General features: G+C 41.9%; 1 protein-coding gene across 1 annotated transcript in view; it reads left to right on the plus strand.

Moving 5' to 3' along the window:
• Positions 1-12,500, plus strand: part of LOC123514552 — an 85,519-nt gene that overhangs the window by 42,235 nt on the left and 30,784 nt on the right. The window contains exons 3-4 of the mRNA XM_045272492.1: positions 2,229-2,440; positions 10,365-10,506. Of these exons, the coding sequence (XP_045128427.1) occupies positions 2,229-2,440; positions 10,365-10,506 (354 nt within the window). The remainder of the gene's footprint in view (positions 1-2,228; positions 2,441-10,364; positions 10,507-12,500) is intronic.

Below are 12,500 nucleotides of genomic sequence, written 5' to 3' on the forward strand. Positions count from 1 at the left end.
ACTACCACCACCACCACAACCTCCTCCTCCTCCTCCTACAATAAAAAAAAACCGCAAAGAAAAACAGCAACAAATCTAATTAAAATGAAAAAAAAAATGAAAATGAGAAAAATACAAAGATACGAGTCACAGATGCAACACGTCACCACTTGCCTCCCTGTACTTCTCCTTCACCTCCTCCTCCACCTCCTCCTCTTCCTCCTTCAGGTGCCCCAATTACAAACAGAGGAATCCTTTAACACAACAAGCCCTGTGACATCTGGCCCACCGCAGCTCACCTCCACTAATGATCCCAGTCTCCCATTTATCGACCTATACGGAAGGAAGGCGAGGCACGGGAGGGGGGCATGGACGAGGTGTGGTATGGAGGGGTTGATGCAAGGGAAGGGTAGAGAGGGAGGGAGGGTTGCGCCGAGTGACCCGTGACGTGAGCTGAGTAACGCACGGAAGTCACAACTGTCCAATGGTTACTAGTTATTAGTGTTTTATTATTATTATTATTATTATTATTATTATTATTATTATTGTCTTTATTATTGTTGTTGTTGTTGCTTTGTTATTACTGTTACTGCAATCCAATTAGTCATTCTACCTTAACAAATCTCTCTCTCTCTCTCTCTCTCTCTCTCTCTCCCTACACCACAAATCAAAGCTCCCCCTCAAAACAATATAACTTAAAACACCCTCCTCCTCAAAATCCAAACCTTCCCTCCCCCTCCCCCCCTACACACACACACACACACACACACACACACACACACACACACACACTTTCCCCCTCTCCCATGAAAGTACGCCGATTGTGCACATTTATAAGTTAGCGCGCAGATGTGTGTGTGTGTGTGTGTGTGTGTGTGTGTGTGTGTGTGTGTGTGTGTGTGTGTGTGTGTGTGTGTGTGTGTGTGTGCGTCATAGAGTACAATGTTTTGTGTGTGTCTCCTTCTGTTTTCTATTGGCGTTCATAAAGAAAACAAAAACACTCGTCTCTCTTTGATGGACTAAGCTACATACACATATAAGCTTCTTGTCAATGGATATCATGTAGTTCACTGTCATATTATCGTCATTTATCTCCCTACGCATACTCTAACCAAACCTAACCTAACCTAACCTTACCAAACCTAACCTAACCTAACCTAACCTAACCTAACCTAACCTAACCTAACCTAACCAAACCAAAGCTAATGACCGTGTACTGTGCAACCTCCCGGCTGACTGTACCTAAGAAAAATAGAAGCAAAATAGAATGAAGCAAATGCAGGTTAAATAAATCGTCTAACAAAGGGATGCGAAATTTTACAGAGAAGAAAGAATATCTACAGTTTCATCAGCAAAAGAATGAGACGAATCCAAATTCAAGGCCAGTATTCTCAATCGCTTTATTCTTTTCAGCAGTCTTTGCGATTTTTTTTTTTTTATGTAGAAGGGATAGCTGGCCAAGAGCAACAAAATATGGAATAAAAAGTCCCACTGTTTTGCTAGTTCCTTAAAAGACATAACACTTAACCAAAATTCAGGGACAAATGTCTTGACACCTCTCTATTGAAAGAAGTCAAGTCGTAGGAAGATGGAAATACAGAAGCAGGTAGAGAGTTTACCAGTGAAAGGTATGAATGACTGAGAATACTGGTTAACTCTTGCCAGAATAGAGCTCATATTCATAAACACCTTGCGCTCTCACCACGATTATTTTCCAAGACCGCAGACATGATGAGCAAGGTTCTCAAGTGTTTATATATGGGCTCTTATTTAGAAATGCTTTGGTCTCTCACTTTGACTATTTTCTAAGGCCACAGAGATGATTAGCCGGGTTTTCAAGAGCATATTTTACTTTATATTAACCTCTTCAGTACCATGACGCGTTTCCATATTCATTCTGCTTACTATTTGGTGATTTTTTACAGCTTCTGTAAGTTATGTGAGGATAAAAATAGTGAAGACTGTGGCTATTATTCTTTTAACTTCATAGAACATTTCTTAAGTAAGTAAAATCGTCTAATCATACAGAAACTCATGGTAAAAATGTGCCCCAGTACTGAAGGGGTTAATGTAAATGTTTACCTATCATTAAAATCGTAAAAACATCCTTAAACTACAACTATACAGATAGAACCACGTGAAAGTACTCGAGATGCAGCCAGATGTCTTTTAGAATGTGCTCCAGGGATAGATAGACGTGAGTGTGTGATTGTCAAAGTATCTATCAATGTTTTATCTATCCTTCACAGGTACAACAGAGGGGGATCTCCTGCGGGGCGTGGTGGTGCCGCCCTTCGCCTTGGCAGGGGGACAGGCTACACTGGGGTGCTCCTTCCAACTGTCCGCTACACGCCTCTACTCCCTCAAGTGGTACCACAACAACACCGAGTTCTACCGCTTCGTGCCGACCGAGCGTGCCAGAGCCATCAACATCCAGCCCACGCCAGAGTTCTCGGTGGCGGTGAGTGGTGGTGGTGGTGGCGGTGGCGGTGGTGGTGGTGGTGGCGGCGGTGGATGAGTGGGGAGGAAATGATGATTGTGGTAGTGGTGGTGGTGGTGGTAGTAGTAGTACTTAGTGGTAGTAGTAGTAGTAGTAGAAGTAGTAGTAGCAGTAATTGAGGTTGGTGTAGTAGTAGTAGTAGTAGTAGTAGTAGTAGTAGTAGTAGTAGTGGTAGTGGTAGTAGTAGTAGTAGTAGTGGTGGTGGTGGTAGCAGTAGTGGTAGTGGTAGCAGTAGTAGTAGTGGTAGTAGTGGTGGTGGTGGTGGTGTGGCAGCAGTGTAGTGGTAGTGGTAGTAGTAGTAATAGCAGTAGTAGTGATAGCAATAGTAGTAGTGATATCAATAATAGTAGTAGTAGTAATAGTAGTAGTAGTAGCTGCTGCAGCAGCAGCAGCAGCAGCAGCAGCAGCAGTTGTAGTAGTAGTAGTAGTAGTAGTAGTAGTAGTAGTAGTAGCAGTAGTAGTAGTAGTAGAAGTTGTAGTAGTAGTAGTAGTTCTACCGTTCACTCTACAACTAACATGCTGTTGTAATCAGCACACAACTTTTTACCTTAAGCATTTTTCTTGATGTTGGTGATGTGCGAGGTGAGAAGGATGAGGGAGAGTGATGGGAGAGGCAGCAGGGGGGAGTGATGATGAAGGAAGGAGATAGGAAGGTTGGAGCCACAGCATAATATTTCTAACAGCTCCGTCTCCTCTCCGTAAAGGTTTTTGACGAGTATTATTCTTCAAAGTATCGTTTCACTTGCTTTCTTTGTGGAGTCAGGATGCTATAATTATGAATTCAAGGATTTACTTGCAAATGTGGACAACTTGCAAATATTTTAGTTGTCAGCATCCGAGGCAGCAAGCGGTCCTCAACACGGCGGCCGCCAGTCAGTCACGTACGGCACCACGGAAAGCAACACCAGCTAGCTGCCCTGCACCGCCGCCCCTCCTGTCTCTCAAAATACTGACAGCTAAAATGTTTGTAGAATGACCGCACTCACAAGAATACAAATGTTTTCGTGTTTATAGATCTTTGATTACATAAACGAAAATTTAATCGTGTTTATAAGAAAAAAATTATACAAACCAAAATTCTTTACACAGAGGAACTCTCAAACACAGATAGTGTGGTGCAAGTCATATCAATTATTTACCAATGGCAGTAATTGCGTGGAAAGTTCCATGGCGTGTGGCGTGGAGCGGCGTGGCCAGGCAAGCTGTGCTCTATCCGTCCACACCCATTTATGACATACATACATACGGACGTGTTCCTACCTATGTAAAATATTATACATCTAATTACAGTACAAAGTACATTATCATTACACATAGTTACAGCTGCTGCTGCTGTTACTAATACTGCTACTACTATTTCTGCTACTACTACTGCTACTACTACTATTACTACAGCAACTTTTCTTTTTCTTTTTTTTTTTACGTAGGGAAGAGGGCCAGCCAAGGGCAAAAAAAAAGAAAGTTAGAAAAAGGCCCACTTGAGCGCTGGCTCTCCAAAGACTTCAAAAAGTGCCAAAACCGTCAGCCAGAATTAGGGGAGCAAATGCCTCGATACCTCCCTCTTAAAAGAAGACAAGTTGTAGGAATTCGGAAATACAGATGCAGGGAGGGAGTTCCAGAGTTTACCAGTGAAAGGGATGAATGATTGAGCTACTACTACTACTACTACTACTACTACTACTACTACTACTACTACTACTACTATTACTACTATTACTACTACTACTGCTGCTGTTGCTACAACAACAACTACTACTATTACTACTACTACGACTACTACTACTACTACAACAACTGTCAGCAACAATCACACCACCACCACCACCACCACCACCCATCAGTACCACATCCATCTCGTGAATATAATATTACTTGCAAATCAAATACAATTATGTTCATACCAATGTCACAGGTGCAGACAGACAGACAGCTGAAGACACACACACACACACACACACACGCGCTGATTGGAATGCAGGGTCTGGGGTCAGCATGTTTTGATCACTTTTGCTGCTGACATCTGGTGGCCTCGATCAGCACCACCCCAAATGCCCAGGCGGAAACATTTAATTACTTCTAAATGCTTTTTTTCTTACGTTCATTTCACCTTTATTATTCAAGAAGCGGGTGTTAGTTTTTTTTTTCCTCTTATTTTCGTTTTAACTTGTTTTATTTCGCTCATAATTATTTACACAAGAGAAAAAAAAGAATAGAAGAATGTATTTATTATCGTTATTGCTCTATCTATCTGTCTGTCTGTCTCTCTCTCTCTCTCTCTCTCTCTCTCTCTCTCTCTCTCTCTCTCTCTCTTTTATCAACATTCTCACTCTTCTTCTTTATCCCCAATTATAACCCCTTCTCGTTTATTCCCACACTCCTCCACTTCCCGCCTCTCTTCCTTTTACATTCCAGATCCCCTTCCTCTCTTATATTTTCCATCTCCCTCCTCCTTCCCCTTACCCTTCCCTTCCTCTATTTCCCTTCACCCTATTTCCCTTTTTTATTCCATCCCAGACGCTCCCTCTCTCTCTCTTAATTCTTTCATCCCCTCTTTTCCTTTCCGTTCTTTGCCTTCCTCTTTCTCTATTTTCTGTTTACGCCTGTCTTTTGCATACTCTCTCTCTCTCTCTCTCTCTCTCTCTCTCTCTCTCTCTCTCTCTCTCTCTTTCATTCATTTCCTCATTCATTCCCTTCTTACTTTCTTTCTTCCTTCTTTACTTATGTCTTTTCTTCCTTTCTTCCTTCCTTCCATCCATCCTTCCTCTCTCCTCTTCCTCTTCCTCCGCCTCCTATACGTAATTGGAAAGGAATAAAAAAAGTCGTAATATTTTTCGTGAGGACGTTATGAAGGAAAAGTGATGACCGGGGAAAAGTTATTAAAAGATCAGATTTGTTGACGCACTGTGAAAAAATGCTGCTATTTCTGCCGCTGCTGCTGCTGCTGTTGCTGATGATGATGATGGTAAAGATGATGATGGTGGTGGTGGTGGTGGTGGTGGTGGTGGTGGTAATGACGATGATGACCGTGATGACGATGATGATGTTTTTATTACGACTGCAATTCTGTTATTATTACAACTTCCTCTCCCACTCCTCCTCTCCCTTCTCTTCCTACTTCTCCTCCTCCTCCTCCTCCTCCTCCTCCTCCTCCTCCTCCTCCTCCTCCTTCCTTCTACTACTACTACTACTACTACTACTTCTACTACTACTACAGTGCGCGACAAAACAATGGCCGCGCCTGACCAAACCTAATGCAGAAGTACAAATTACATATGCAAAATAGGTTGGTTTAATGTAGTTTTCTCCATCCACGGCATTCATTTGCGTCTTGTGCATTCCTTTATGAGTGATAAAACACTACAAACACCGTCTTTCATCATTGAAGGTGGATTCATACATACAGTGTCAGTTCAGTGTCAATGAAATCCATAACGCTTTTGTGACGTCTGTTCACACACATCCGCACTGCGTGAAGCCAGTGATCTCCAAGATGGCAAAGTTCCCAAACGTATAACAAGATATAATTGCCACAATTCTTAATGAAGAGGAAGAGGATGAGCAAAAGCTGAAGAGGAGAAAGCTTTTACATGAAGCAGGGAAGGAAAAGTGAAGGAGAATTTCCTACTCTATTCGAGATCATTGACGGAATAGTTTTTTTTTCTTTTTTTTTCCTCAAATACTGTGTTTGGCATTGCTATCCATATACTTTGTCTGTGAAATGTCATGCACAACGAGGATGATTACGAGCCAATTCAATAGGTAGTTCATCATGCATGCTTCTGGACAAACTCATAACACTCGTCCGGCATCCGTGAAAAACTGAAAAAAAAAATATATATATATGTATATCGGTGGTGACGATATTTAACTTCACGGAACGGAGACTGAACTGACACGGTGAGTCAAAACACGGCACTGCGCAGGACATGTGTCAATGCGTCAGCCAAACTCAAAGTAACGATAACAACAGCTATTACTACGACTACGACTGCGACTCTTTCTACTGCTACTACTACTACTACTACTACTACTACTACTACTACTACTACTACTACTACTACTACTACTGCTGCTGCTGCTACTACTACTACTACTACTACTACTACTGCTACTACTACTACTACTACTACTACTACTACTACTACTACTACTACTACTACTACTACTACTAAAACAAACACTACAATAACCACAACCACCACAATTCCTTTCTCCCTATGACCATCCCATAATCCCTCTCTCTTTTTTTTACCCTGTTGACCTCACTCCCTCTTTCCCCACCACCACCACCACCACGACCACCACTTCTCCATATTCCGACAAGAACACTGCTGGTTCTCGCCTCTGCAGTGACCGGGGCCAACCACCTCGTGCATTTCACTCTGTTTTTAATACACAGAGACAAGGCAATAATGAGCAACATAACTTCCCTTCCATGCGACTGCCACCCACCACCACCACCACAACACACACACTATAGTTGCCACGAAAGCCAGCAGGTGCACGTTCCCGGCTGTAAAGGACAAAGAAAACCTCGTGACTCATTTATAAGTTTACTCCTGTAACTGCTGCTTGTGGTGCTGTTGCTCTTCTGTTCTTTTTTAATACTGCTTTGGTGTTTGGGGGATTCTTTAACTGTGTGCTATTGGAGAAACGCTAAGCTGGGCGAGACGTGAGGAAAAGGAAGACAGGGAGGAGCACAGACAGGAAGGAAGGCAGAAAGACAAGTAGACGGACAGGGTAGGAGAACAGATAGACAGATAAACAAACAGCTAAGACAGATTGATAAAAAGCTGAAGAATAGGTAGGCGGACAGGATAGACGAACAGATAGATAGATAGATAAAGAAATATAAGACAGATTGACAAAAAGATACACATACACACAGACACACACACACACACACACACACACACACACACACACACACACACACACACACACACACACACACACACACACACACGGTACAAAAAATACGTAAATAAAAATATGAAAACTGGTTAACTATTTTAATGAAATAGGAAAGTGTTAATCTTCTGATGAAAAAAAAAAATAGACAGTGTGTTGCATTTTTATCACTCAAACTTACACCAGTTTTGAATTTTCTCAATAATATCTGATAGCTTTATTTGACGTTACTTTCTTTAATATCTTAGCGCTATCTCCTTAATTCTAATGCTCTCTCTCTCTCTCTCTCTCTCTCTCTCTCTCTCTCTCTCTCTCTCTTTCCTTCCTGTCCATATATAGAAGAAATAAAGGATAAGGAAGATTTTATTGTTGTAGGAATGACTGATACTAGGAACAGATATTAGGAAAAAGCTGTATTTGGAGGAATATATAGCACAGTGAACAAGGAAGAGCGGGCATTAGGAAGAACAAATAGGAAGAAGCATAGGTGATAAGAACAAATACCAGAAAAATAAAACAGTTATCAGGAGGAATAAATGTCAGGAGGAACACATTAGAAAGAACACCACGGAGAACTAATAGCCAGAAAATAAGACATCACAGAGACATGTATCAAGAAAAAAGCAAAAAACACCCCACAAGGAAGAACACACATAAGAACACACACACACACACAAGGAGGAACGGAGATAAAACAATAAAGAAAAAACTAAACCACAACGAATAAAACACACAAAAATAAACACAAAGAAGAAACGAAGATGAAATAATAACAAAAGAAGAGAACAAACCACACACAAGAACAGAGATAAAAAAAAAATAATATAAACAGGAAAAAGAAAAATAGGCAATTACCACGAGCCATTTCAATATCTTTTCTAAATACACCATAATAAAAATCTTTCCTTTTTCGCCCCATTCACGATTCGCCTCCAGTGGGAATTACGTGACACCACCAGAGGGATCGGATACTTCAACGAGGGAGGAACAAGAGTTTATGTCCCCACGAGTCTTGAAGGTGTAATAAGGTGCAGGATCCAATGGGGGCCAATAAAGACTACGTACTTTTGTAAGGTAGTATTTGATTCTCTTATATATTGTGTGGGTCGCCGCATTTCTTTGGCTCTGGGAAATTTATCTCGCAAAGGGGAAAGCATCAGTCTCGCGGTAAGGTCTGGTGGTAGTAATAGTTGTTCTTCAGTTTCTTTGATTATCTATTTGTGTGTTTTTTTTAAAGGGTTTCACGTCTCATTGGGTCTTTTCGCCGCATTTCTTTGGCTTTGGGAAGAAGTTTATCTCGTAAAGGGGAAAGCATCAGTCTCGCGGTAAGATCTGGGGATGGTAATAGTAACTTGTTCTTGAGTTTCTTTGATTATCTACTTGTGTGTTTTTTTTCTAAAGGGTTTGACATCTCAATGGGTCTTTTCTTCTTCTTTTCTTTCTGATTTCTTAGGGCAATGCTTCTATTACGTGAAAAAAAGTTATCATTACACCCATTAATCCTCTCACAGCCACACAAAATTTTCCTCTCAATATTCTTTCACTTTAAAATGCTGCGTAGTGTAAAAAAGTATATATGAATCTTCTGTTTTCTCTCTTTCTCTCCCGCGTCTCCATGCAAACCATATTAAATTTCACAGTGGCGGGAAGGTTAAGGAATGACGACCACGGCAATAAAAGGGTTACGTTCATGGTTCACCTCCACTTCACGTTTTACGACCACGAGGCTTCCTGATTCCGTATGTCACGTGACGGTTCGCAGTAATTACTTCCGAGGCGAATAGGTCAGACGGGCCAGCCAAACCCGCACTGACCCAAGGCGAAGAGAGTGTTGGAGGTGATATCAATTCAGCCACTCACTCTTACTCACTCATTAATGCTATATCTGATTCACTCACCCTCTTACTCATTCTATAACTCACTCCATCACCCATCCAGTCTATAACTCATCCGCCTACTCGCTCATTCATTTCATAACTCACTCACTCACTCACTCATTTCATAACTCACTCACTCACTCATTCATTTCATAACTCACTCATTCACTCACTCATTTCATAACTCACTTACTCATTCATTTCATAACTCACTCATTCACTCACACTCATTTTATAACTCACTCACTCACTCATTTTATAACTCCCTCACTCACTCATTCATCCATTTACTCTACAACTCAACTCTTGTCTTTTTCTTCTTCAGCCTCTTAGTTACCGTTGGCGGAAACTTTTCATACATAAAAGAAGACAAAGGGTTAAATGTGCTCACTTCTCATTCCACTCATTTATATTTTCTTCATTGTTGTCTCGCATTTCACTGAGCGTTGTTGTCATTACCTTCTTATTTTCTTTTTTTAGTTTTCATTTTCTTTCGTTGATTATTTTTCGTAACGTTTGTCTTCTTGCTGCACATTTTACCACTGAATAGCAGCTGTACTGTTTTTGTGTCCTCGTACTCGTTAGTTCCTTTCCACAGCGTCTTAACATCTTGTATGCCATTCATGATAGGACATTTAAAATCACTTCCCTTTTTTCTTCTCTTTCTTCTCTTTTCTCTCCTTATCATTGAAGAGCTTATTTCTCTTTTTTTTCCTGCATTTTCTATTTTTTTCCCAGTTGCACGTCCTCTCGAGCCTCTTCACCTCAGTCTTTAGTGTCTTTATATTCGTTAATTCATTCCCACAGCGTCTTAATATCGTAAAAGGCTATCCTCTTGTATGCCACTCATGACAGAACACTTGAAATTTGGTTAAAACACCTTTTTTTCGCTATTTTTTAAAGAATAGAATCTGAAAGGGTCTATTTTTCATATAGATAACTTGTTGCCCTTGACCAGTACCTCTCTTACAATAAAGAAATAACAAATAAACAAACCGTACGGCTGAGGAAGTCCTGAAATTCACCTACCAAATGAGATAACAAATCTAATCAACGCCTTTAGTCTCACCATCCTCCCTCCCTCCCATCCCCGGCAGGAGGTGTTCCGGAGTGACCAGCACGTGACACTCTCCCTGACGCGCCTCACGCCCGCAGCCTCGGGACGCTACCGCTGTGAGGTGATCGCCGAACACCCGAGCTTCAGGACAGAGGCGGCCAGCGGGACCATGGCGGTGCTGAGTAAGTACTGGCGGAGATGGCTGAATGGATGAATAGCTGCAAAATATGGTGGAAGACTGGCTAGATGGATGGTTGGATGGATGAATAGCGGCAAAAGTGGATGGAAGAGCGGCTAGGTGTATGGTTAGATGCATAAATAGCGGCAAAATTGGGTGGATGAGTGTATATATGGATGGTTGGATGTGAATAACGGCAAAACTTGGGTGGAAGAGCGGCTAGGTGGATGGTTGGATGCATGAATAGCGACAAAATTGGGTGGATGAGATGCTGGGCGAGTAAATGTGTGGAAAAGTGGATGGATGGTTGAGCGAGCTGGATATGTGAGTGAATGAGTAAGCAAGGCCACAGGTGACAGGGTGATTGAGTTATGAAGTGGATGAGTGAGTGAGTTATGGACTGGATGGGTGAGGGAGTGAGTTATGGAATGAGTGAGTGAGTGAGCGAGTGAGTGAATCAGTTACAGAATGAATGAGTGAATGAATGAGTGAATTAGAGTGAGTGGATGATTATACGAACAAGTGAGTGAGTTATAGAGTGAGTGAGTGAGTGAGTGAGTGAGTGAGTGAGTGAGTTGGTTAGTAAGGAAGTATTCCTTAACACCTTACGTGGACTTAGTAGTAGTAGTAGTAGTAATAATAGTAGTGCGTCCTCACCTCCCCACAGTAATTCCCTTCCTTCCTTCCTTCCTTCCTTTCCGCCTGGCACTTCCATTATTACCAGCACTTATCAAAACGAGATAGGATATTCTTTTTTCTTTTTCATCCTCCACTTCTCCTTCCCCTTCCTCCTCCTCCTCCTCCTCCTCCTCCTCCTCCTCCTCCTCCTCCTCCTCCTCCTCCTCCTCCTCTTCCCTTCCTTCTTTCAATTCCTTTCCTGCTACAGAACAGTAGTTACCACCTTCCTCTTTTCACTTCCTATCTCCTCCTCCGTCACCTTTTGTTATCTTCTCTCTCTCTCTCTCTCTCTCTCTCTCTCTCTCTCTCTCTCTCTCTCTCTCTCTCTCTCTCTCTCTCTCTCTCTCTCTCTCTCTCTCTCTCTCTCTCTCTCTCTCTCTCTCTCTCTCTCTCTCTCTCTCTCTCTCTCTCTCTCTCTCTCTCTCTCTCTCTCTCTCTCTCTCTCACTCTTTATGGTACGAAAAGAAGAAAAGGAAAAGAAATCTGTCATATCTCCTTTTTTGTCATAATGATATGCAAATGAAATCTTCTGTGTGTGTGTGTGTGTGTGTGTGTGTGTGTGTGTGTGTGTGTGTGTGTGTGTGTGTGTGTGTGTGTGTGTGTGTGTGTGTGTGTGTGTGTGTGTGTGTGTGTGTGTGTGTGTGTGAGGAAGGACAAATCAGTTACCTCTTTAATTTCTGTCCTTGATATGACCACTTCACACTTCACTTCACTTCACTTCGCCTCGCCTCGTCCTTATCACTTCATTCCCTCACCTCACCACACTTCACCTATCTTCCTCGTCTTGTCATTCCTCATTAAACCTGTAAAACTCCCCTCAAAATCCCCTCAAGTCATTACATAACAAGTACTGTACATTTGCTGGTCTTCCTCTCTTCCTCCTCCTCCTCCTCCTCTTCCTCCTCCTCCTCCTCCTCCTCCTCCTCCTCCTCCTCCTCCTCCTTCTTCTTCTTCCTTATCCTCATCTTACTAATTCCTTTTCTTTCTCTTTTTGTTTCTTCTCTACCCTTTTTTTAGTTTCGTGTCTACCGCTCAGTATTCACGTCACACACACACACACACACACACACACACACACACACACACACACACATCAATAATTTTGAATTCTCGCTTCAATAAACATGGGCATTCTCTCTCTCTCTCTCTCTCTCTCTCTCTCTCTCTCTCTCTTGGTTATGTATGCAGAACAGATCGATTAGGAGAAAAACAGAGAGGAAAAGAAGACCATGAAGAGAGATTAAAGGAAGAGGAAGAGAAGAAAGGTGAGAAGGAGTGAAGGAAGGAAGGAGGGAGGATTGAGAAATGGAGGGAAAAGAC

Source organism: Portunus trituberculatus, chromosome 38, assembly GCF_017591435.1.
Source record: "Portunus trituberculatus isolate SZX2019 chromosome 38, ASM1759143v1, whole genome shotgun sequence".
Lineage (NCBI taxonomy): Eukaryota > Metazoa > Arthropoda > Malacostraca > Decapoda > Portunidae > Portunus > Portunus trituberculatus.